Below are 27,640 nucleotides of genomic sequence, written 5' to 3' on the forward strand. Positions count from 1 at the left end.
CAGGCTACACACACACAGAAAATAGAAAATCGGCCATGAGGAAGCAGCAGTTTCTCCAACTTCCACTTGCAGCTCCACTCCAGCCCATGCTCCTAGCTTCTGGAATCTGCCAGTTACCAAAAGGTTGCTGGGTTTTGAATGGCTGCTCACTCAAGCATGGCCCATGAGACAAGCAAATAACTGAAAACCATGGCTAGAAACACAGATCATCTGCTTACCTAAACATTTGACCTCCCCAACAGCATAGGCAGAGGCTGCTCTGGGTTTGTTGGTAACAAGTGCAAGCTCTCCAAAATACTGCCCTCTGTGACACCGGGCAATCTCCACCTCTTGATTAGCTTCTTTACTCGTCATAGTCTGTCAAACAGAGCAGTTTCATGGTTTGCACACATCTCAGTCCTTGTACAAAGCTACAGTTAATCCCAGATACTTTATACCTGTGCAAGAGCTCCTTGGTTACAGGCCTTTAAAAAGTACCAACTTCCAAGTCATGGTAGAACACCTCAACACCATGTTCAATTGGAATTTGATAAGAAAATCATGTGGCAGCTCCCAAGTTTTGAGACAGGCAGGTATCTACTGCTACAGCTTTGGGAACTGCTGTTATGTAGCCCAACAAAGGCTTTATCATGCATCACATGCTGCCCTCCTGGCTGCTTCAGACTGTACAGAGATCCATTCAAATGCCAACATCTGGTATGTCACTAAAGATAACAGACCCCACATTTTGGAATGTGCAGACTTCTGTAATCATGGAAGAAAAGTTTCACCTCCACCCTTAAGGCACGGGAAAGTGTATCAGTGTGGGAAGGGATGGGATGGAGTTGAGCTGTGGGCTGTCTCAGTCACTCACATATCAGCTTAGTTTGCAGAGCAGCAGACAGAAGCAAAAGACCTTTGCACTTTACTAAAATGACTTCTGGCTGCATCGGAGCTCACAACCTACATCATATGAATAATGATGATCAACATAATAAAATACTAAAATAACTCAGGGTGGGCTTTTTCACATCTCTTGTATTAATCAGGCAAAACAGGGATTGATTAATACAATGCCTAATCCCTCAATTTCAACTCACCTTGCTTTTAATCAAGATTTTTACTTCTCCGGATTCTACAATGTAAAAACAGTCTGCTTTATCACCCTGTGAAGAAGAAAAGGTAAAATAAATTCTTTTTTACTTGACTGTGAAAACATGTATAAATGGTATTAATGCATTCACTTTGAACTAGGCCTTCTGCAGAAATCTGCTAGAGTTGACTAACACTCAGATTCTTAACATTAAAAGGTGACTGGCTGGGTAATATACCAGAGGAACCCACAGGGAAGAAAGTATTAGTGCACATCATTCAGAAATAGAGCAGGAAGAAAGGAAAACACAAAGGAAGTTGATGATATACAGCAAAATCACTTAAATGCAAATCTTCTGATCCTGATGGAAGTAGACAATAGTTAGTGAGACTAAGTAGAACTTAGAATTTTTAGAAGCAAATTTTAATAAAACAGGGATTTAGTGACTGTGTTTCTTTCAGCAGGAAGAAGGTGCCATTAAACTCCCCATGCTCTGCTTGAGCAGAGGGGGTGGACAAGCTGATTTCCAGGGATCCCTTCCAACCTCAACTACTCTGTCATCCTGTGAGAGGCTCTAGAACATTTTTCACATTTCTTTCAACCTCATCATGATTAAAATCTTCAAGTGATCTCAGTTTACATCTGCTCTGGAGAGCTTCACCAGCACTTTATAATTTTAAAGTTTTGTCTGTGACAGAAAGGTTGTTTCCTCTCTATATCTGCCCCCATGGACCTGGCATAGGACTGGAAGTCAGAATAGAGATCTTCAAAGCACATCCTGCTACAAACCAAAAGCAAAGGGACTAAAGGCTTCAGGGAGACAAAGGCTGAAAAAGGAACTGATAAGGGAATGGGAGCAGCTCAGCAGAAAAAAAAACTAAAACAAAGTGAGGAGAGAGAGAAAACTGACATTAAGTGGTCAAGGAGATGAATGTGATGGGAAGGATGGAGAGAAATGGTTGTAACTCGAGCATGAAACATGAGCTGAGAGAAGATGATGTAAGATTTAAACATGGAGTTACAGAAGAAATTAGGCCTTTAGCTAAAATTCCTGGGAATGGTTGTAAGCCATTGAGTGCAAACTTTTCATTCACCGTTGCCAACTATCACAGCATGAACTAATGCTCTATGCTAACTTCTGAAAGAGTAGCTGCTGAAAGAGTAGTTTATTTTCAAAAAGAATGGAAACAAACTGAGTGGGAGACACCCTCATAACACTACTAACAATTTTCAAGTGCTTTAAAGCTTACTGCCCTTAACTGAAGGGTCAAATTCTAGAAAGGTAATTAAAATTCAAAATTAGTCACAGGGGAAAAGAGGTTCCTGGTATTGATGCAATTGCTGTAATGAAAGAGTTATCTTTTCCAAGAACAGAATTTCATCGTCTCTAGCAGTGTACTACCATCACCCAGACCTATCCAAACTATTAATCCTCCTTCTAAGGATAATTACATCCTTGTCCTTAATTCAGTTATTAGAAAAGATTAAAACCAACTGTGTAATTGGATCACTGATGGTATGGATTCCCAGTTTTGAGACTGATTTATAAGGTCTGATTTTGCTGAGAGTTCTGTTTTCTCAGGGTCTTAAGCAAAAAGAGTTTCAACTTTAAAAATTGAGGGTATTTTTGGAGTGAAGTAATTCGACAGTTATCAGCAAACTTGTTTCTTATATTCAGTTATCTGGTATTCAAGATAACTAAGATCAATTATTCAAGACACTATCAAGGAGTCATATTCTGTCTATACAACAAGAACAATGTTGTAATCAAAAAACCTGCAGTTTCAGGTAAGCTTTTCTTGCTTACTTCTACTTGAACTGGAGCACTTTTACACAGCAACCCACAGCTAAATTTGGTTCAAAATTCCAGTGTCTGTAACAGTGTTCCAAAAAGCTATTTCTGTCACAGCCAACAAAAAAAAAAAAAAAAAAAAAAAAAAAAAAAAAAAAAAAAAAAAAGAAATCAAACAGCTATAGCTTGAGTTCATCCAGCTTCATGTTCCACCACCCTGACCCTGCTCTACTGCAGCAGACAAAACATTCACCAACCACTAAAGCCAGAGCACTGAAATACCTCAGGAAAGCACAAGAAAAAACAACGGTTTCAATTAACCCTGACAGTTCTCAGAACTAGTGATTCCCTGTTTAATCTGGTCATAGGGGCCTAGGAAAACTCTAGATGGGGCATTTCATGGAAAACTGCATGACATTCAATTTCAGGTTCCAAAGGCACACTCATCTTGAATCCTTGCAAAGATACTTGTAAAACATAGATGAGAGAAGAAATACCCAGAAGCTAAAGTAATAGAATAAATTTGCAGCATAATACATACTGTCTATTCCCCAAATATTTAAGAATTAATTAAATAAATTAGAAATATTAAAAGAATAAATGCCAAGTTGGTCCAAGTAACATAACTCTGCAAGTCAATTTCAAATAGAAAAAACAGAAGCAGAGAAAGGAGAACAATAAAGAGAAGTTTAGATTTCAAGTACCTGAGAAATTATACGTTCCCCATCTTGATACACTTTCTCTCCTATAACATCCACTATCTTCATTCGCTCTGATGCCTGGAACAAAGAGAAAAATTTAAAATAATAATCAATCATAGTTCATCTCTGTGAACTCTCCTGAATCTTTATGACTCCTGAAATGAACAGACATTCACTAGATACACAAACACCATTTATAAATATAGCCCCAAAATGACATTGTCATAGTGCTGCAAACACAGGTCTTAAGTCTACCATAATCAACAGGGAAATAAACATGTCTAGGGTCCCATTCCTGTGCTTGTCTTACCACTCAAGTTAAAAAAATAAATCAGATTTGGCTGGTTTAGAGCAAAGGGGAGGGCGGGGGGGAAATCACTTTAAGATTCAGTTGAAATTTGAAGAAAATACTCTGAAAAAATGTTATAAACTCCCTAAGAACTAACTTTAATGAGAAATACCAGCAAAACATTTTAAAAATATTTTAACCAGTACATACTTAAACATGTCTGTGGGAGGAATCGCATCCAGGAACTCTTTCCTAGAGTGAAGAGGAAGGTGACATGACAAGGACAAGGGCTGTGAGCAGCCCTGCAGTGGGATGCCCACCAGCAAGGGCAGGAGGGAGCACCTGGCATGCCAGGAAACATGCCTGAGCCTTCACAAACAGGAAGGGAGAAATGAGTTCTCCAGTGTTACCCACACCCATTTAGAACCCCACAAAACAATTTCATTGCTTCAGAGCAGCGCAAAAAAAATCATACCAAGAAAGGAAGAAAATCCTAGCAGTTAAAATTCAGCAGATGATTCAGTTGTAATCAATCCTTTCATTCCCCAAATGCACCTTCATCTTGCCTATGTTTGAGAAATCAAATTCTGGTCCATGTGTGATTCAACTGCAATGTGTCATGCAAAAAGCCATCCAGTGCTAATGAGTTATTTTTCTGTATCTTTAAATATTTGAGTCATTTCTGTGCTCAAAAAAAGTCACATTGATGGAACCAGTTTAAGCCAGGCACTGAGAGAGAAGGTTGTATAATTTATCCCTTCCAGAGCTACAATGTATGTCCAAAATAATACATAGTAGAGGCGGTTGTTCACACCTAATGATACTTTGCAATTTTGTAATCTTCTCCTAAAGGGATTAAGAGCTGAAATACTAAAAATAAATGCTGGAAAATATATTTTTATGGTAAGAAAAGTTAAATTATGGTTTAAGGCAAAGACAGACTAATGCAAAAGCGGGTTGGTCAGTTCCAAAAGCCCTCTGACAATAAAGGGTGAATCAATGGAAGTGACAACTTCCACACTGTTCCTAAATTCAGGCACCACACACCCCAACAGGACAGTGTCACTGTGTTCCCAGGTCACAATGTTTCTCTTTAGCAGTTTACTTCCTGAATATTAAGTTAAGCTTAAAGCAAGACTACAACAACCACACCTTTGCCTCAAATTTAAAACCACTCCTGGCTGATAAAGGCCAAATATCCCAGTGACTGTATCCTTACGTCAATATCACACCCTCACAGGAAACCACAGCCCTGACTACCAAACTGCCCTCCAATACCTGTTCCCTGAAATACACAGAGGTGGGTTTTTGTTTTGTGGGGCTTTTTTATGTAAAGAATTTTTTTAAAAGTGAGACTGAGATAAAAATCAGCAATCCCTACTGTGAATAAAGGATCTGGGGAAAAAAAACTCCAAAACTATTTCAGCAATGCAAATTAATTTGTGTAGTGTCTGTGATACCAAAGCAGCACTTAATATTTTGTTCGAAGCAAAAACGACAGATTTCTGATGTAGCAGGAACACTGACTGCTAATGCAAGAATTTAGATGTAGATGTCTCTGAGAGGTTTTACCTCCAAGGATTTAAGAAGGGGCACAGACTCAATAAATAATTCATACGTCTTCCTCTTCTTTGCGTTGTTTTTCAGTATAATTCTTCTGAATGTCACTCGATCCTGCAAGAAACAGCACAGAGAAATACATTATCCCTCCCTGTTTAAAGGACTGACAAACATGAATGAGTATTTACAGCAAACGCCAGGGCTGAGAAAGCAGCTGCTAAAGTGATACCATATCCACCACAAGGGTGACTGCAACAGCTCCTGTTAGAGCACTTAACACCAAATTAAAAAATAGGGAGCTGTAAGACCTGGACTTTCTCAGACAACCACTTAGGGATTCAATTTTTATTCTTACACTGTTTTTCTGGTTTGGGTTTTGGGGGTTTTGCCTGTTTGCTAATATTAGCTTCCATGCTTCTGCATTAAATGAAGAAGTTTCACTCTTCCTGCTGAAGCAAGTGAAAACTGCCATTTCCAGCACTTAAGGCAACTTCAGAACTAAATCTGAATTGGATTCTTCTCTTGAGTCACAGATTTCAAAAGCTGAAGATTTATACTGGTCTCAAACAGGTCAGGAACAGAGCATCAAACCGCAGCAAGGCTTATTCACTCCACCTTCTGAGATCCAAGAGCCAGCTTCTGGAAGGACCACTTCCTAACAGCCAGCTGTGTGCACGCTCTGCGAGAAAAAGCTGCTGGGTGCGTCTGTGAAGCCCGAAAGGCAAAGGGGGCAGAAAGCCCGAAAGGCAAAGGGGGCAGAAAGCCCGAAAGGCAAAGGGGCCAAACTCCCCTGGCAGCCCCGGCCGCGCTGCGCCCCGCGGCCACAGGGCGGCGCTGCGGGAGCGGCGCCGGGAACAGGGCGTCCCGGGCCCGGCAAACACCGACCGGGACCCTGCCCAGAAAAAAAAAAAAAACAACCAAAAAACCAAAATCAGAGGGCAGGAGCAGAGATTTGGTCAGGAGAACGGTAACAAATAAACAAAAATTAAAAGGCACAATTAGCAGAAACATCCTGAGAGCCATTCCATCGGTTCCCAAAACCATCAGCTGGTACCTAAGCAGCAGCATTTTGAGCTGAAGAGGTATTTTCAAGTAAATGGACATTTTTAAGGGATGCAGGCTGCAAATACTTGTAACAAGGACTAACAGAGGTGATCCCAATGTAACATTAAAGGTGAAGGATGAGGAAGATGAAAGGCAGGATGGTATTACTGTTATCCAAAGGAGATAAAGCAAAAGGGATTTTTCTGTTTTTAAAGGAAATCTTCAGTGGTAAAAGCGTCTTCAAATGTTTGTGGTTTGGAGAAGCAGAAAGACACAGAGACTGTGGGGGGGGGATTGTAAAAGCATAGAAAAAAAATCAGAATTCACCTGCTTGAGAGTATCATGAGGGAGGAGAAGCAGCAGTATTTGAACAATTAAAAAAGAAAAAAAAAAAAAAAAAAAAAAAGCTGAGCTGAGAAGGAAGTGTGTGTAATCATGAGGTTTTCCCCAGACACATTCAGCAGCATCTGCTGAGGACATTTCCCTTCTCCAGAAGGGACCCACTGTGATAAATGCTTTGTGCCTGAGCCTTCCCAATTTCTGCTGGCCTAAGCCTGCAATGCAGCAGGAGTAATCCACACTTCCCAAATGGCAGATAACCAAAGAGCATAAAGAATAATTTCTGCATACTAATAAAAATACGTTTAAAATAGTAAAATAAAACATGGCAACAAACAAAGTAACTGGAAAAAATAACTGAAGTTTGAGAGGAAAATGCAGTCTTAGTTAATAAAATGTTCACAGGATAGATGATTAGCAAGAGGTCCCTGCTCATCTACATCTTGCTAATTAACTGAATAAAATCACAGAAAAATGAAAGCCAAAATTAACCCAATTTGTGCAGTTCTTTTCGAAAGCAAACTGGAACAAAGAATCATCTTCTCATTTTCTTTCTTTTATGAATGAGCTCAGTTTGTAGCTCGCTGCTTTGTTCTGTCTTCCTCCAGAAATGAGATTCTGACATTACTCCCTGGTTGATTTATCAAACTCTTTTCTTTCACCTCACAAATAAAAGGGAAGTCAGATCTCCCAGCAAGCGCTGGGATTGCATAAACAGCCATGTGCAGCAGCTTATCAGTCCTACAATCAAGGTCAGAGCACAGGGCCAGCCCCCAGCGATAGTTGCCGAGGAGCCAGGGGCACACAGACAGCACACAACACTTGTGGCTTCAAAGGCTCCGTTGATGGCACAATCCACTTATTATGCCAACCCTCACAGATGAGTAAGAGAGCACTGGGAAAATAACCCCATCCAAATAGTGCAGAGAAAAGAACTAAAAAAGGAAACTAATGGCTACAGCTTCACATTCAGCGCTGCTGGGCTAGAGACAAAGCAACACCACTATTTAGCTTGGTATCTCATAGGTCATGCTGACCCAAGAACCTCTTCCAAGGTAACAGAACAGTTTATTGTGAAGGAAAACAAAGCTTTGGGCAGTTTTCTGACCTCTTCAAATTACTAACAACCTCAAGACAATATTTAACACATTCCCATTCCCTTTAGAGACAAAATGGTAGGAAGGTCAGTCAAAAATAAAGAACAACATTTAGATATTGTTTCCCCCTCCACTATCCTCTGCAGGATGAAAACAAAATCAGGAGTTTTTTCTTCTCCCTAACAAAAGCCACAATTACAGTAAAAGCAAAGCTACAAACGGACAGATAGAACTAGTGATATAGTTTTTACAGACAAGTTGTTCCAGAAAGTCAGCCAAAAAGATTTGCACAATGGATCTATCATGCCAGGAGATGAGAGTAGATCCTGATAAAATACCTGTGAGCAGAGGAGCAGTAACAAGAGAAGCTCTGGACAGGGTGAGGTACTGCTTAAAATATTATGCATATGAGAGGAACTTCCTTTCCTTACCAGTCCCCAAAGGGCTCCTTCTGTTGTGGCAACAATGGTGGCAGCTCTAGGAGTGTTGTACATCAATGCCAGCTCCCCAAAACTGCCGTGATTATCGTAGCGGCCCACACAGCGAGACTGGTTGTCTTTTGCTACAACAATATCATACAATCCTCTGGAAAACAACGGAATAAACACTTTTTATTAGACAACATCCCAGTACAAATCTTGAAAACAGCTTTTTGCAGTTATACAAATAGTCCTTTTATTGCTGTGTGAGATGGAACTTTTTGAGCTTTCCAACTGCCTGATTCTCTGCTGCTTCTATCTACATGATTTTCACAGTAACTGTCTCTTACTAAAGCATTTCACTCCTGATAGATATGGGCAGGATCTAGTTGGTTTCCTCTGCACAGTATTTTGACATTGCTGATCTGGCCATGGCGAGAAGTAGTTTCATCATCTTTAACTCTGACATTCCACAGCCTGTGTGTTACCCAGTGAGGCCTCTTTAGAGTGGCTCAGATCCATCTCTACCCATTTCCTCGGTGCCAGTATTGCTGCAGGACCTTTGGGACACACTCAACCCAACTGCTCACCTGCTACTATGGGTTTGTCTCAACTCCAGCTTCAGGATATGTGTATATCATAACCACAAGATGCTCTGAACCTGCTGATACCTAGCTAAGATTTCTGTACAGATCAAGAGAAAATGTCCAGCCACCAGAAACCTCCTTGCACTTTATCCATACCCAGCTGTAGCCTGTTCAAATTCAAAGGGTCTCCTCTGTGTCCTGTTCTCCATAAGGCACACTTCCTACACTATAACCAAGTGAAGAGAATAGTATTCCAAAATTTACAAAGAAACAAAAGATTACTCTGATGAAGAGCAGGTACAAGCACAGCAAGTCAGAAGTCAGGACACAAACCTGCATCAAACTGCACCACAGAAACTGCCTATGAAAACAAAAACACTGTGCACAGAAAGGTAGCCCTTTGAAAGTCAAACAACTGTCTGTAAGACCTTCAGGACTGTCATGGCTTTAAAGAATAATTTAAAAATACAGTTGGAGTAGGCTTGATTAATTCTCAGCTATGGCAACAGGGATTGTTCAGGGACTACCCACTGGCCTAACACACTTCACAAAATGTATTGTGTTCAGGAGAAAAGCAGGTAGGGAACACTTTCCTGGCTTTAAGCAGCTCAATACACATATAATTTTCCCAAGAAGTTTAGATCTTTGTCAGAAGAAATTGTGTTATGTCCCACAACATCACAAGGCACATAAGAAAAAAAGAAAATGAATGTACTTAAAATGGTACTAGGGAGGAAGGAAGGTACATGAGACTGTGTAATAATCCTACCAGACACCTTATACTCTATTGCTTACTCACATCTAGGAGAGTAAGAAACCAGCAGCACACAACCAGCAGCACACTAAAAGCAAACTAGAAAAGGATTAGTGTTGATGGAAAGTGTCAAATTCTTGTAATGTCTGATATCTATTTAATGATTCTCTGAGAGGCACCAGAGGCAACAATCTTCAGAGTTGTTTTTTTGATCTGGAAGAGCCAGATGTGAACACCTTAAGCAAAAACAACTTCTTCCCATCCTTCAGCCTGAAAGTCATTTAGTAGTGCCACTAATTTCCAAATAACTATAGCCACATAACAATCTTCAGTCAAGCATTTAGCTGTCTTTGGCCCAAGGACTAATCTGGTGATGCAACACTAGGTGACCTTGGCTCAGCTTTACTGAGAAAACTGTTGCTGAGCTGTGAGAGAGTCCATGAGCTAAAGCCCTGCAAGATAAGAAGAATAAAGACAGACCGAAGTGTAATTGTTGAGATGGTAATCGTTACGAGCCCAAGGACCCAAGTGAAAAGTACTGACATGAAAAAATACAAAACCCTCAGGCAAAAAAAAAAAAAAAAAAAAAAAAAGAAAAACCAAAAACCACAACAAACAAACCAGAAGAGGGCAGCTCAGCAAGACTGTGGATCAGTCTGTGCCAAGAGGCAGCAGAGGCCAATGCTGCCCCTCCTAAGTGATGACTTCTCAACCAGCATAGACCCTGCAGGTGCCTCCTCAGCAGCAATGAGCATCCCATGCTCAGCCATGCAACACATCCCTCTGAGCTCCCCCACTCCATGTAGAGGACACTAAACACCTGCTGCATTCTCAGGTTGTACCTCCTCTGCCTGCTGGCCCTCTGTGCATGGTAAAGACACTTGGACACGAGCCATCTGGTGAGGAAGTACTGCAAGCAGAAGGCTTTAGGAAAAAAAGGCCAGTGACTGAGTACAAAATCACTGTTCATTTAGACAGAAAGAAACTAATCCTCAGGAATATATAGGCATTAATTACTTGGAAGTAACAAGACATGCCTACTCAATGAAAGAGCCAGAGTCCTCTGAACCTGCACTTGCAAACAAGTAGAAATACTGTGGTTTTCCATAAGGAACAGCATTCTACTGTTCTTTTGCATGAAAAAATAAGTGGGTGGGAGGTGGAAGAAGACTGGAAAGGGAGAAAGGATTGAAAATGCCGAACTGCAGCAGTTATTCCTAATAACCAAATAGCCAGAGTTGCAGCAAAGTTATTGCTCACAGCAAAGGCTGTCATGGTGTCACTGGACAACACCAAGTTTAATTTCCTTCACTGTACAACATTTCTGCCACACACTTTTAACTTGGGAATAAAAGCCTAAAAACTTCCAACACAACTATGTCTTGACAGAAAAAAACCTGTTGTGGAGTAACATTACATCAGTAGAACAGAGACCATAAAAGCATTTCCCTGAATATCTAAGGTAAGACTCTACTTCACTTCTTCATTTTAGGTTAAAACTCATAGCAGAGAGCTTTTAAGAACCAACAGGATAAGAGCCTTGCAAAGAATCAAATCAAGACAGGCTGATGGTATCTAACATTTTTGAGAGGCTCCCAAACCGAGTTTAAGTTTCCTCCAAATTAGGAACCACTGCTCTGCACGGATCTCATCTGCAGAGCTGGTGGCTCTGGCTTCCACAAGTTCTGATCTGCAGTACCTTACTCTTATCTGTAACAGCCTGATCTCTCTGGTGAATGTGGCAAGAGAAGGAACTTGGCCTGCCTAGCCAAAGACATGGGATTGGATGGAGAGAGAGCAGTTGAGGAACATGACTGTAGAAATGGGGCACTGGTTTAGGCTAATGCTTTGGTATAGCAGAGGACAGGGGAACGGGCATATGGTCAGAATATATTTGATGCAGTCTTATGTTCTGTAATTTCACTAACCAGAAAGGGAAATGTCCTTAAAATGAACAAGAATCACTTCAAATTAACTGTTTCTAACAGTTTCTAAACTGTTCTTCTAACCATTTCTAAAATCACCTACAATTCAAAAGGCAACAACCTGTCTTGAAGAACTGTTTTGAAAGCACTTCATACAATATTAATGGTGACATTATTTAAGTGATAAATAAGATAACAGTGCACAAAAAAAGCAGTTTGCTAAGATCATGTTTTCCAACAGGCATTTATAAATCAATCAGTAATATTCTGTTTAATATTACAGTTTTGCAGAAGGAAATAAATCCATGTTCCTAATTACTCTTTGGATATGGTTATTCAAAGTAACATTAGCCAGATTTTTTTCCGAAAGGGTAAAAGATACTGAAAATGTCCATGCACACATGTTTGTATTATATGCCTGTTACACATATAGGTAATCCCCAAAATTACTATGTGAATTTGCTTGATGGAAGAAATTCCAAAATGGCACCTTAAATTCTGCAAATACAAATCAAAATCAACAGGCGCAGAGCAACCCCAGCTCTCTCTGAAGTCAGTCATCAAAACTAACTGAATAAAGTCCAGGTTTTTCCACGGTAGCCATTACCATGGATTTTTATTTCCTATATTCTCACTCACGAAAATAATCTCCTACCCCTTCCCCTTACCACAGAACTACTTTTGCTATTTTTCCCCTTCCTTCCTTCTGAAAAAAATACAGCCTGGTCTAGAGACAACATGTAATATGGCTGATTTTAAGTTGTGCTTATACTGATAGGCATAAAAACTAAATTGAACAAATAATTTTCCTTCAGAAACTGAAGTTTACTGTAGTAAACATTGCCTGTCATTTCCAAGAAGCTGAAAATAAACATCCTCTGCATTTTACAGGCACGGCTGCTTACCGCTCAACGACATAGAAGTTATCTCCATCATCACCTTGGTCAATCACATGTTCCTGAGGTTTTACCTTCCTCTCAAACATGGCATCAAGGACCTGAGACAGCTGCTCCTAGAAAACAAGCAGGAGCAGGGGGGGAAAACCTGCTATCAGAAACCACACCTTAGCATTGCTGCTGGACAAGGGCAAGCTCATTTCATTTGGTCTGGATAGTGAACTGGAACATGCACAACATTTTTGTACATTTCACTGTACAAAACCACAAATAATACTGATTCTACATGTTGATTTCCACTAGCAGCTCATTCCTTTCCATCTTATTAACATAAGTTCAATAATGCACACAAACAGATTTCTAGCACAGAGGAGCCATTATCTCAAATTTATGCCCAAATGGCCTCTATTTTCACATGCCAGTTCAGTGCCAAAGCCCACATACACATTTGGTATAATCTGACACAGCTTCACTGCAATGGACACACATCAATTCATATCAACAGTATATGTATTTAATTGTATTTGTGTCTAGAAATGGCACCATGATCTATTAGTAAATTATCTGTACTGTCATAATTTAAGAGTCCTAGTTATGATCACACTGAACAAGACTCTCCATAGACTCATTTCCCTGGATAGTCTGTTGACTTAGAGAAGCTGCAATTCTAGCCCAGATGAGACAGGACAGGTACAGATGTGGAGCCCACACAGAAAATGGAATAATTCTTGTCTGCACAGCAGACTCCAGCTGGATTTCCCTGTTGAGCCATGACTAAACTTCCTTTTTTTTTTGCAAGAAGCACAGCCAGGGAAACTGTGAAATCCAAGAAAGATAACACCATATAAATGCCTTGCCTCGATGCTGACCTGCTTTACCATCTTTGCTATTCCCAAGCCCATTAACAATATACTTTCACTGCATTTTCAATGACCAGATGTTCAAAGTTGAAGATGTAGATCACAGCTGAGTTTCTAAAAATACACTGCACCAACACGCAAGCCAATCTTCATGCTGCTGATACACTTGAAATATTTACTGCATCCCTGAAGTTGGAAATTATCATTGCAATATCTCTTAGCACTACTGCACTGAAAATATTCCTTATCTTTCAAATAGAATCCTATTTTCTTGTCTTTAAAAACTGTGTCTGGACTTTTAGATCATATTAACTGTACATAACAAAAAATTAATTCCATTTAAGATTTCCTTAAAATGCTATTACCTGATCTAGGTTTTTGAAGAGCAGGATGTCTTTACATGCTTCCTGCAGTCTGCATCGCTGTTCATCAGTTTTTGGATGAACTACCTTTAAAACAAAGTAGAACAGAACAATCATGACAACAAAGAAATATGATTACAGACTAAACCTTCACTTTCAGCATGAAAAAGCAGAACAGAATTTAAATGCCAAAGTATACAGTCCTTTTTTATTGTTTGCATTAACAGTATTTATATATAAACATTCAATGCAACACAGAATGAAAGACACATAAGAAAAATATTATGCTGACAATTAACATATGAAAAATAACTGTGAAGAAAGACGAGGATGCCCTTTCCATTCCATTGCCTTCCCTTCTAACACAGTCACAGCCACAGTCAAAGCTTGAACATATGAAACAAAGAAAGAAGTGAACAGTTTTCTTCATAAACTCTGGCTATATTAGTCCCAGTACAATTACTGCTGGCACACAGGCAGCTAAAATCCTGTATGATAACATATGAGCCTCAGCCCATCCAATAAGAAGTTATTGAACAAGCATGCTTTTTCCTAACAAACTTACTTAAATAAAAGCTTTGTTTTTTGAGATATTTGTTACTTTCTCCCATTTATAAACATCAGGTTAAAGGAACCAATACTCACTGTATCATGAAAATGTTTATATATGTGTTTGTTAGGGGCTAATTATGAAAATACATTAAAAATTAAATTACCTGACATGTACCACATTAACATTTCTTATTTCTGGAATAACAAGAATTCCAAAAAGCAGTCATATCAGTAGGCATTTCTAAAAAGTTATTTTCTATAGTTAAACAGGTCTCAGATCCTTGTTTCAAAAGAAAATAGACTATTGACTCATCTGTCAAGAAAATTAAAACTTCTGATGGAAAAAATGTGTCCAAGTTTATAATCATTTGGATAACCAGACACACTCATAGTTGTTTTTTTATATAATATAAAATTTATTTATAAATTATATTTATGAAGAGAAATTATATTAGATTTAGATTTTCATTGCAGAAGTCTAAGCACCTTGCAATGGAATCTGGAAAGGAACAACAGAAGTCCAGGGAAAAAACACTGACTGTCAATCAGGCTACAAGATTTGCTCACACAAACCCACCTCTAAAGAAATAAAATCGCAGTATCTGGATTTGCAATTCCTAGAAATTCCCAACTTTCAAGATCAAGAGAAAAAACAGGTGGCCACAGACTTAAAATATTTCAAGCAAGCATTTCTCCTACCCAGCAGAACAGCTCTGACAAGAAAGACAGTAAAAAGCATGTGAGGAATTTTAAGCACTCATGAAGAAACAGCTGTGGTAAAGCTCAACTAATTCTTCTCAACAGCATCGATGATCTAGGAATTGCCTCAACAAGCCTTTAAGAGAATTAAGAAAGGAAAATAGCCACAATTTTAAAGATGTTAGACCTAAGCACAGCTCTCAAGTCCTCTGAAGTAAAATTGTATTAAAGCTGCAGTGAGTAAAAAAGTCCGTGAGACAAAGTGGCTCTCAATTTCGAAGCAATGTCACTTTGCCAGTGTCACCACACCACACTCAGCACAAAAAGCACAAGTGGTAAGAAAAGGCAATGCACATCTGCCTGTCAATCTGCAGAGAAAATTACACATGGAATGATTCCCTCACTCTTACCCTTTGCTCTGTATCTTCTTCCTCTTCATCTGGATTGAAAGCTTCAGCACAAACTTGGAAGAAAAAGAGAGAGGAAATAAGTAAAAAGAAGAGAGAACATGAGAACAGCAAACAAATCAGTTTAAATACATTTCTTTCATTTTCCTACAGGAAAACCAAAATCACTTTTCATTTTGTTATTACAGTATCAGAGGCTCAAATCCTGTCTGTTTTCTGAGTAGGCACAGCATGGCTGTTCTCAGACTCTGATGTAAAAAGTCTGTGACTTACTAAATAATCTTGCCTAGCAAGTACTCAAGCATAGACACAGATTTCCTTTCAACTGGTATCAAAGCATTACAACCTCCATTCAGGTTCATTTACAAGCATCTTCTCTAAAATGCAGGGGGAAAATACTGCTGCTACACTGCTTTGTTCTTTGCAGTGCAATGTACAAAGCAAAACTCAGAAAAAGGAGCACAAGGAAGGATGAGGCACTCGCTCCACCTCAACTCTGATCTGCAATTCAGTATCTAGATTTTGGGAGGTTTTTTTGATACAGAGAAATCATGTTTTCACAGACATTAACCTGGGAAATTAACAACCAGCTTCACCATAATACAGTGCATGAAGAAACAGTATTTAGTCCCATCCCCTACAGTTCCTCTATCTTACTACATTTTAACCAAATTAATGTCGCCTGGTGATATGAAAACAACTCTAAAATTTTCGAGTGATTTTTTTTTTTAAAAAGGATGAGAACAGTCATGGAAAACTATATGCCATAGTGCACTGGGACAAGGCTCTGCCAAACATGTCATTGTACCTACAGGATCAACTGAAGGAGGCAATAATGCAGAGCTGCTGAAATTTCAAACCAGTTTTGTTCAGTTTAAATTCTTCAGAAAAGGCTTATCTTCAGTTATCTTAACATTTACACTGTTACACAGTTTTACAATACTAAACACAGACACTCTGGCCAGTAAAAGCCCACAGTTTTAGCTCCAATTTTCTTACTAATTAATAGATATTTACAGTTCTTGCATGTCAAAGCAATCTGCACATTCTAATCACCTGTACAGTCAAGGAAAGTGAGAGACAGTCCTGTTTTCATCTAACTGTGCTCTTACTTTAAAAAGGGAGGTCTCACTTCTGAGGTTATACATTACTCATAAAATTTTACAAGGAAACAAGACAAGCATTTTCCTTTGTACTTTATCCAGCATCCTGACAATAGTGAAGACTTGGCAGAATGCCCAGAAGCTCACTGCAATGACATCTAACTGCTGAATGGACTGAGAAAGTATAAATAAAAATCCAGAAAGTCTAGAATTCAGCAACTTGTAAATAATTCAAAAATGCACACATGCCTATTGACCCTGTCATCGTGCACTCAACAGGACCATAAAAATGCAAAACTCTAGCATAATTTACTAGGAAGGTTTTGCTTGGTTTTGTGTGTCTTGGTTTTTTGATTTGTTATTTTTTTCTCCCTACCTAAAAGATAAAATTTTCTTTCCCAGGAAATTGGATTTTAATTCCTTTTTTTCCTGGAGAGAATGAGGAGACTCAAATACAACAACAAGCATTCCACTTATCAAACCACAATGTAAAAACACAATCATATAATCATTAAGCATCAGGCATTTAGAGAGTAAGTATTGCTCATACAATAAACCCATTTAACAATACAGAAACAGTGTATTGACAGTGCACCTACCACTCACATGCTTTTACTTTAACAGAGCCACCCACACTTAGGGCAGATACTCGACAAAGGATAAACAGCATTCATCTCCAGTTGAAAAAAAAAAAAAAAAAAGCATAGTCCACACCAGAGTCCAAAGATGACTAATTTATGGGAAGGTGGATCCCTACAAAGCTACGGAACTTGGACTGATAGGTTCATCCACTTAATATGCAATAGAAAGGCACTAACAAAGAGAATGTTACTAGCATTTTGGTGTGAAAGCTTTCCCCCTCCTTTCATTTTACAGTAAAAATCAAAGTCTATTGTGAAAGCTTTGGATTTTCTAATAAGAAACAGTTACTAAGAAGAAGGGCTCTGTGGTTTAAACGTGATTTGAAGTATGGTGAAACTGGAGAAAATTAACTCTTCACTTTTTACAACCAGTGTATCTTATGAGTAATTGGAGTCCAATTCTCTATTAAGCACAATATTACATGCTATAAATCCACTTCTGCACATTTCTGACAAGTCACATGTCTATGAATTCAGAGATCACTGTACCATTCTATCATTCAAATTTTAATATTAAGCTGCAAATTTAATTTTGTTCCTACTCAGTTGCAAGGAAGCCATTGCTAAAAATGCTTCAGAATTCAGGAAATGCTCTTCAAGATTTCCTTGGGAAAACAAGCTTTATTACCACAGCTAAAACTAGAGCATCAGAGCAAAACCTTATCCTAAAACACGTATCAAAGCAACATAGTTGTCTGTGACTTCCATATGAAATGCTTTGGTTAAGGTTTGTAAATGTAGGTTTCCCCTATTTAATCTTACCCAGTAAGGGTGAAAACAGCTCTCAAAGCCCACCAAGAATACAGACTAGGACTTAGTGCCCTTCCCTTACATATGGAAAATATTTCTGGAATGCCCATGAATGGGCATCACAGAAATACAATAAAAACATGGCAAAACACCACTTCTTCCCATGCTGTCACATAGAATGCTTTCCAATTATACTTTTCATTCTTCAACCTCCTGCTGGGATTTCTTTTTCCATGGAGGCCAGACGTTTTGACTTCAGCTTTGGACAGCTCTGATTGACTGTCTCTATTTACTTGAAGGCAGAGATGAAACATTTAATGTAACATATCTGTTGTGGCAGGCTTAAAAAGGGGGAGAGACACAAAATTCTCAAGCTTAATTAACATTGTGATATGATGGAAAGCCAACAGAAAGCTTTTCAGCCTACTCATAACAACCAACAGTATTTTCCAAGTACTTTAAAATGTGACTAATGAAAAGAAAAAGCAGCATTACATCAAACCCATCCCGTGTTTTATGGTACAGTATTCCAATTTTTCTTTCCACTATTTTTAATTGTTAAATCACTTGAGGAAGTCTGTACTGTTGAACATACGATCTGTGTGTCAGTCTTACCTTCAAAATGTTTCATGTTATCTGTGCTGCTTTGCTATTCTTCTGGCTGTAAAGGGCCTCCATAACTACCCTAAACTCTGCCAATCCCTGTCAGAAATCCAGGGAATTCTAGGACTCCTGAAGGTTATTCATTTGTGCGTTACAGTACAGCCAGTCCTAATGAAAAAACATCTGATCTTTCATCCTGACAGAGTGAAAAACATCCTTGACCCATTACTTGACACAAGACTGAATTCACATATTAACTATTTAAGTGTCCCAACAAAACAGACACTCTGAGGCAAGCTTGCTCTCAGAAGATTCTCCTGAAAAATGTTTTTCAGACTCACTGAAAAGGCATTTGGGGAGATCTCTCTCTGAAGGTCATCCAGTCCAACCCACCCCTCCAAGGGGAGCTATTTGGAATTGTGGGCTAGGTTTGGGGCTGACCTGGAAACCTCCCATCTCTCTGCTAACCTGCTCCACCACACTCAGGGGAAGTTTATCTTAATGTGCAACCTAAAGCTCACCAGTACCCTCATATAATTTGAAGTGACTTGTGAAATCACACCTTGCCTAGCTGAGATTTTCATCACAACTCTGCCCTTGAGCAAGTGCTGAGCAAGAATCCATCAGTGGAAGTTACACCAGTGTGACACATCTACAGCTCTATCAGCTCACACCATGCAGACCAAGCTTCCTTCCAAATCCACCCATACATAGTTCAAATAGCTTTGGAACATAAAAAACAGTTTTCAATTTTATGAAGCTTTGAGATAAAAAGAAATTCAGGCTTTTATCCTACCATCTACATTTAGTCTCTCTTAGCTTCTGCAGCTCTCATGCTGCACCTTCTTTGGCTTTCAAGAACATCTGTTAACACTTCTGAAGGCTTAGAAATGATACAGCTCCATCACTGCTTTGTTATGCAGGTGACAGCATCTGAAAGCAACCTAGATCTTTGTAGCTGCAGCAATGACATCAGCAGTGGATGGGTGAGGGGGAAGCAAGGGAGAGAAGGAGAAGTAGCAAGACAAGTTTGCCAGTACAAACACCACCTTTGTTTATGCAAGTTTTAATCACTCTCAAGATAAAATTGTTCTGCAAAATATGCGTTTCGTCAAGATCAAAGTCCTTGCACTCTATACAAATCTGTATGCAAATAACAGTTGAGCATTTAGCTCTGGCAAGTTAATACAGCCTCTGAGAAAGCTGCATAGCATCCCTGTCCCAGAGAGACCACTGTTTTTTTTTCAAAATAACAGCCAAGAGGCTGATGCCTGAACACCTTCAAACACACATAAAACAAGGAAATTTAAGTTCTATGTTTTATGTAAGGTGAGAATGCATTATTAATATTTCTGTTGCTACTGAAACAAGTAGCAAATAGATGCCCTGTCATACACTCTTTTCAATTTTGGATCCCACCTTCTGCACGGCAGTATGAAATCCTATTAATTCTTCCTTACTTATGAAGATGCATCACCTCCTGATAGGATCAATCAGACCCATAAATAAAAATCCACTCAGAACAGTACATATAGAACCATTTTTCCAGTTATTTATTCAGATGAGTAATCTTAAACTGTGTATAAGGCAGTGTTCTTTGCATTTGAGTTTGTCAAAGCTTCAAGCATTTTTAAAGTCTGTATCTCAAGGGACAGATGCATAGCCTCTTCTGGGAGCACTATGCCAGCTGGAAAGATGACCACTTCCAGTGGCTTGTCATTCCCTCTGACAGCTGAGCTGCACTTCAAAATGATGCAGTCAGATGAATTAGGAAGCTTGAACAGCACTTACACACAGGTCTTTGCTGGCACAGCTAAATGTGATTTTCCACACTTAGAAAACAACTTCAAGTTTCCTCTCACTTCTGTTGCTGGTTAGCTCAGAACTTTTTGGTTTAGAAATTGCACTTTGTGTCTCAAGTGAAAGATCTCACCATGTCAAAGCAGACGACAGAGTCATACCTCAATCCAGCAAGTGGGAAACAGAACCTGCACCCGTTTGTACCACCTGAACAATTTTCACATTTATGACAGTTGGAAAGAAAAGCAACATTGAAACCCAAAGAACAGTTAATACGTGCAAGAAAACCAGCCACTTCAGCCTTCAACTCACTAGTGAGAACTGACTGAAATAAAGGGTAAGTTTTTTGTTAAAACCAATGCTGTTGCATCAGCCCAAAACTCAGATCTCGGGTCTTAAAAGGCTGGTCTTTCACTTTGTGTCACATGGCAATCTCCATATGCAGAATAGCCCACAGCAGTACCACCTCCTGACTTCAATCTTAATTCTCTCAGAGGCATAACTGAGACATGATTTACAATAACCAGGACTTTAGCAAAAAACACCCCATCAAACCTCTGTCAAATACCGAAGCAGAACATTCAAAGATGCTGCCACTTGCATGGCCATATATGTTAAATCAAGTGTAAAATTTTTTTCAATGGAGAAATGTTTAGAAATTATTCATTTCAGGGGGAAATTAAAAGAATGGATTTTCAGTTCTTGAAACAGCTTCAATGTCATTTAAAGTTAAAAGGAAACTAAATCAAGTTGGTTCTTCACAGGCAGAGTTCTTCTGTGTTACCAATTAACTACAAAGGCACTCAGACTCTGCAGGGCTGTGCCAAACCAGCTCTGCCCAGTCAGGATTACAGGTTCAGGCACACTCCATACTTGGTCCCAAAGCCTGCTCAGGCTGAAAAGCTGCATAGATCACTGTCAGGCAAAGAAACCTATGAGACACTACTGACAGAGTCTGTAATGCCCTAAAATATTCACTGTTTCACCTAGCTCTGCCGAGCCTGTCTTGCACAACAGGTTGAAGTGTTCACCCTGCATCTACCCAAAGCCTTGCTTACAGCCCAGAGTCAACCTGAAAATGCCCACCTCAGATGTGCGCATTTCCTATGTTCCTCAAGGCCCACTACTTTCACAGAATAACAAAACTGAGGTCCAAGGTAGAGCTTGGAGAGACTTCACTCTAGTTCACAGTTGAATAAACACTTGCCAAGAGAAGTGCATGATGTGTTATAGTGCTTGCTAACCTTGCTTTTAGAAATCTTTGATAACCATTTCCTCACCATGTTTATGTACTTTCCAATAGCATTATCTAAATCAGACTTCTCCAGCTTGTTCTCTTTCCATCAAAAGAGAAATGCAATAGTTCCGGCGACAATGGCTTGTGACAAAACTGAAACACCTTTGTCACACACTCCTACTTCATACTACTTTTCAGTAACAAGTTCAGAACAGACTGCACAATCAATTATAAATGCCACCTTTTATGATAATGGAGTTTTTTTCTTCGCAGGAAATCAAACTTTGCATACACAGACACCTTTTCTCCCAATTTGCGTAAGTACAGGCAACGTAACAAGCCCTTTAAAATTATGGCAATTGGTTGACAACTATTTCCATATGTGCATTTGCTTTATATTCTGACTAATGCAGTTTTCAAATATTCTTATTACTTTCATACAGATTAATAAAAATCTGATTTTAAGTGTTTCTTTAAAAGGCTTTATCATCAGATGTACAGTAAAACAACTGAGACAATGCCTTACAGCAGAATAGCCATTAGAATAGTTTTTTCCTCCTACTACAGAAAGATTTGGCGAAGTATTTAAAATTACATTTCCCTAGGGGCAAACGAGAACTTTCATGATGAAAGAACTAGAATAATAAACGGAAAGTAAATAATCACAGTCTCCTTTAGATTCCTATCTTTACACACTTACAATGAAAGCATTACAAGCGGACAATACAGTTTCAACTATTAAAGACAAGAATAAAGCACTTTTAACAAGATACAATGTGTTCCTACTTAATTATTATTCCTAGGTAGGCTTTGTTCAGGTTTTTTGTTTTGTTTTGCTTAACTCCTTCTTCAACCTGCAGGATCTGGCCTGGAAACCACCCCAGGTTAAGTGACTCAGAGATAAAGCACCAGACAAACCACAGACCAAAGGCTTCATAGCACCTGGGAATCTGCTCTAGGGATCTGTTAGGAAAAGACATTCCCTATCAAACTAAAAGGAAACTTGTCAGGGGTCTTACAGAACTGCAACAAAATTCAGAAGACAATCCTCAGCTTCTATATCTTTATTTAAATCCTTCTTCATTTAAATCCTCCTCCTACTCAGGAGCAATTAAAACAAAAAACTTGTGCCAATGTAGGACTAGAGATAGAATTCTTCTAAGCACTTCTCCTACCTCTCTGGCATAGCCAAATAAACATGACATTTGCCTTTTTTTTTTTTATTGCAACTAAACCAACAGCTGTTTATCATTGTATTTACTTCATTTAGTTGCCTATTTAATTATATCAAGGCACAACTTCTACTTAATGCTCTAATGTATTAGTTATGTCAAATGTTTTAGCTTACTCCTCCACTCTGCATGCTCACACATTGAAGGGTTATAGTTTCCCACCTCAATGAAGCCACATGCTGCAGGAGAATAATGAAATTCATGCGTGAGGCTATAATTCCTAGACTATAATTTTTGATAATTTTAAAATTTACAGTTTCCAGAGGACCTGTGATGAAACCACTCTGGTGATAAAACACTCTGCAAGTCTCTCCTGTACAGCTGGAGGAGCCAATATTACCAGATTTAACAGAATCATCTGCTAAGCCACACCTGGCACTCCTGCACTTTGGGCTTCCACATGTCAATTCACAACAAGAGAGCACAGCATCCCATCAGACACTGGTGCGCTCTGGGACTTGCAGTAAGAGGTGAGTCTGCATGAAAATTAAAACAACAAAATTACTTCCATCATGGCAGAGGACTAACAAAAATAAGAAAGTTTTCCATGTGGCTGATCACTGGAGTAAACAGCTTGACACTGACAGTAACTATCAAAAGCAAAATACTGTCCTTTTAATCTTAAAACAGTAATTTACAACTTGCTACTTTTGCTTCCAATTCCCTTTACTACATTTAAACAGAAATCTAAAATGGAAGCAGGGTATTTTGGAGTTCCACATTATTCCATGTGGTGAAGCCTGGGAAATGCAAACGGAACAAGTTTTATTCTTGCAAGTTAAGAAATCAGAAGACTGAAATGGATAAACATGCTGCTGACCTTGTTCAAGCCTTCTAAGAGAGCCTTACCGATGAGATAGTCACCCATAAAAAAGGTCTCCTGGAAAACATGATGCTACTACTATTTCAGAGCACATAGATTCACAATTGTACAAGCAAGCCTTCTGCTTTAATGATTCTGGTTTAGCCCATAACATAAATCTTAGCACATTTCCAAATCTGTTACGTAAGCAAGGCAGATAGAACCAGAAATTCAGCACCAATAATGCTTATGTGCCTGAAACAGTGATACTTTCTCTGAGTTAAAAACAGCACAGAGAATGTTCATTTCCATTCAGTTTACATCAGAAGAACACAAGTTCCAAGAAATGGCTCAAATATATACCTTCCCCCCCAAGAAAGGCATGTAGCTTACAGGCTTTCAGTTGCAAACTGTAGATAGAAGAGAGAATTTAGCTGAGGAATAAAACAGGAAAAGTGTTTTTCTAATACAGAAATAAGAATTTTTCTTTCAGTTTACAGATTAAAGCTTTTTTTTTGTTGTTTTATACTTGCAATTCTGCCATATGAACTGCTAAACCTACAATAAGGCAAATAATATTTTAAAATCATCTTCAGAAAAGTGCAGTAAAGCACTTCTTGCCTTAAAATTTCATTTGGCAATGAAGATTACCCACAACTTTCTGACATCTGTCGTGACAGAGAACCAAAGTATGTCAGCTTGTTAGAAGGCATTTCTGAAATCAATTATACTATCTGATTTTTAAAGGTTTCTTTAGAATGTCCAGATATGTTAAAAAACACATTACCCTGAATAGAACAACTATCTATTTACCTGCAGCAACAGGGAACAATAAAAAATGAGCATGGCTTGCCACAAAAGCATTGCGTGCAGAGGAATGATGTGGAAGCCCCCAAGTCCCTGTGCTTGGAAACGACTGCTTCCTTTCCTGGCAAACTGGAAAGCAGGAAATGTGGGAAGTTAGTGTGGACCCTTGAAGAAAAACCTGGCAGCTCCCCCATTCCTGTGTGGCTACTGAGCAATTCCAACAGCCTGGTGAGCATCAGCCATGGCAAAGGTGTAACTCCTTCCTTCACTCCTTCATTTCCAGGATAAGCCAACTCTGGACTTCAGCGTCTCACTGAATAAATGGATCGTCTTTGCAGGAAATACACAGCTGAAGTAGTCTGGCAAAAGACTAATATTGGATAGAAGTTTATCAGCTGGAACTTGTGTGCCTTACTTACAACCAGTTTTGTGTTTTTTCATTAGAGAAGATTAGTGAGCTTAAGAAAATTAGGGTCTTTCCCAATTTTGGAGACATGGGAAAAACACACCAAATCACATAAGTGCTTCAGACAGCCAGGTATCCACACATGAGCCCTGATTCACGTCTCTCTTCAAGTGAGTGCTCACAGCAGTTCCTGTAATTGCTTTAATATTTCCTGTAGTGAATTTTCATATTGTCATTATATTCCCTATAGTGAACTCTTCAGTTTTCTTATAAAGTTTTCTGTTGTTTTGGGCTACACACAGAATCAGCAAGGTGTTCTGGTGTTAAAAACTATCAAGCAAAGTTTCTGAAAGTACATTTTTTCATATTTAAATCAAGCCTGTTTAAACTTTTCTGTTCTCCATGGATGGACTATTTGACCTATTTCACATATAATCTGAAGTTACAGCAACCTAAACTTGATTCAGTGTATTACTCAATATAGGAGCACAACATCTGTGACTTTGTCTAAAACTTTATATTAAAATAGGGATGAAGTGCAGCCTTATATATTCACAAGAAAAATGCAAATCACATCTGATTCTGAGGTCAGTCTAAAGACCTAAGCAGCACCATGTTTTGCATCAAATATAAAACTGCCATTTTTAGCCTGTATTACGACAGGCATTTTGAGATTTCCTCAGGTGTGTTCGACCAACAAACCACATTGGAATATTTTCATTTGGGCTTTAATTCCCATATTTAAAGCCATCCTGAGCTCAAACCAAAAGAAAAAAAAAATTCTCTATCACACGAAAGAGAAAAGCTAAATTCCAACCTATGAAAGGGAGAATTAAATTTTATTTCAACAATTAGCTGAAAGCTGACATTTTCAAAAGTATTTACATATACAAAGATATGGACCAACATTTCTGTAGGCTTTTTAAAGGTCTTTAATGAAAAACAATTAATGGAAGTTAATCACTGGCACCTCTTTGCTACCTGAATACTTTTGGAAAACCAATCCATACTGCATTACTTGCTTTAAAATGTGCATAGCTATACTTATGCTCCCAAATCATAAGGGATAAATTCAGTTAAAACATTTGACTTTGGACAAACAACTTCTAATTTTTATGTAACACTCTAGCCATGAACTATTATTAAGAAAGAATAAATAAAAAGACAAAGGATTAATTAATTCTACGCCACTGTACCACTTTCATGCATTAAGCAGACTGGATCAGATTTATTCTGACCAGGTATTGCACTGACTTAAATTTTAAGTAAGGATGCTCACAGTGCTGTATTTCTCTTTATGTCATTAAAAAAATCCTGCAAAATTGTTCACAACACTGTGAAATCCAAGTAATTGTGAAGTCATGACTATTAATTTCCAAAAATAAGCTTTTTATTATTCACCGAATGTCAATCACATGCCAGGAATTTTTAAATAAGTCCCAATATTGCAAACAGAGAAAACAAGCTTTTTTTGTTTAACGAATAATGATTCAGACACTTTCTTACAGGAGAGCACCCACACAATTTATCACCACTTTCATCTGTCATCCCACATGCTTGGCTTTTGCTCATATCAACATTTTTTTAAATGAATTCTTTTCACACTAGTTATGATATCAGTTTTGCAATCATTAGGGCTAGCAAAAAATCATAGAAGCTTCAGGTTGTTGATACAGGAAAACTGTGCCATTTGTAAAAATGCGGATTTTTTAACTCAGAAGTCTCTTATCATTTATCATGCCATCAGTGCTGTAAGATGGTGAATAATCAATATAGAAATTCATTAAACAGGTTCAAGAGAAGAAACCAGATCATGGTTTTCAAGTCAACCTCTGATAATCAGATAAATACAGCAAAGAGAATAGCACAAAGTCAGTAATCACTCAGTCTTCCTCCCTTGGTGATTTCAAGTGCTGAGATTTTTATCACTGAAGTAGTAGACAGTATTTTCCAAGAGAAAATACTCAAAACAACCCCCCAAGAGAAGTGCTGCCTCTTGCTTCATTGCTACCATTTAGATGTCCTAATTTAACAGGGTCCCAAAACAGTATTTTTTATCAAATACTAATAACATGCTGTGTGGCAATAATTAACAGAAAAGCTTTACTAGAAAATTATTTTTGTTAAAGCTGTCATTTTAAAACACTAAAAGCTACTAAAAGGAATTTACTATGTGTAATATTATCATATCCTGGAATCTCAGCTTGCCAGGGTGTGAAGAATATGCAGTATTGCACTAGAAAGCACAGAGGAATATCAGATTTTAGCAACATATGTACATTATGATATGATTGCTCATCTTTGGCAGGAGCCAGACTAATGGAGAGTTCAAGGTAAAGAGTCCCCACCACCATCAAAATAGAGAAGAATCAGTGAGTTGGAAGAACCAATAGTCAAGGCCTCTTATGGAAGCTTACGTGATGAGGAAAGAAGAAGACAGAAACTGTCAGGGATTATTGATTTACACATTATTAAAAACACAAAATTACTCAAATACAAAAAAAAAACCAAAAAACCACTTAATACTCCACAACACCAAGCCATAGTGTCACATCAGATTGCTAGAGACAAAAGAAACATCAAAAGTACTGATTCTGAACCCAGCATCTGCTGCGGACACTGGCAACTGTCAGGGTTCCACACAACGCTCATGACTGAATGAATGAATGAAAACAGGATTCAGTGACATTTAAACAAATTAACCTCTACAAGTGAAACCTTATTCAGCAACCTCATCTTAGAGGAGGGTTTAGCACCCAGCTCCAGAAACAGACTTGATCCTTCTCACTCCACTGAGTCTCTGCTGAAAGCTGCCCCACCAAAGGGACCAACTTAGGCAAATCTTGTTCATTTGATTATTTTTTATATTAACATGAAAACAGGCACAGATCCTGACAATCATGT

General features: G+C 38.6%; 1 protein-coding gene across 1 annotated transcript in view; it reads right to left on the minus strand.

The window, feature by feature from the left end:
* The window catches only part of PRKAR2A (protein kinase cAMP-dependent type II regulatory subunit alpha), a 60,085-nt gene that overhangs the window by 4,405 nt on the left and 28,040 nt on the right, over positions 1-27,640 (minus strand). The window contains exons 3-10 of the mRNA XM_056501792.1: positions 15,359-15,411; positions 13,701-13,784; positions 12,485-12,591; positions 8,326-8,479; positions 5,427-5,528; positions 3,569-3,643; positions 1,080-1,145; positions 219-357 (exon numbers count right to left, since the gene is read on the minus strand). Coding sequence (XP_056357767.1) covers positions 219-357; positions 1,080-1,145; positions 3,569-3,643; positions 5,427-5,528; positions 8,326-8,479; positions 12,485-12,591; positions 13,701-13,784; positions 15,359-15,411 — 780 coding nt within the window. The remainder of the gene's footprint in view (positions 1-218; positions 358-1,079; positions 1,146-3,568; positions 3,644-5,426; positions 5,529-8,325; positions 8,480-12,484; positions 12,592-13,700; positions 13,785-15,358; positions 15,412-27,640) is intronic.

This window comes from Oenanthe melanoleuca, chromosome 12, assembly GCF_029582105.1.
Source record: "Oenanthe melanoleuca isolate GR-GAL-2019-014 chromosome 12, OMel1.0, whole genome shotgun sequence".
NCBI lineage: Eukaryota > Metazoa > Chordata > Aves > Passeriformes > Muscicapidae > Oenanthe > Oenanthe melanoleuca.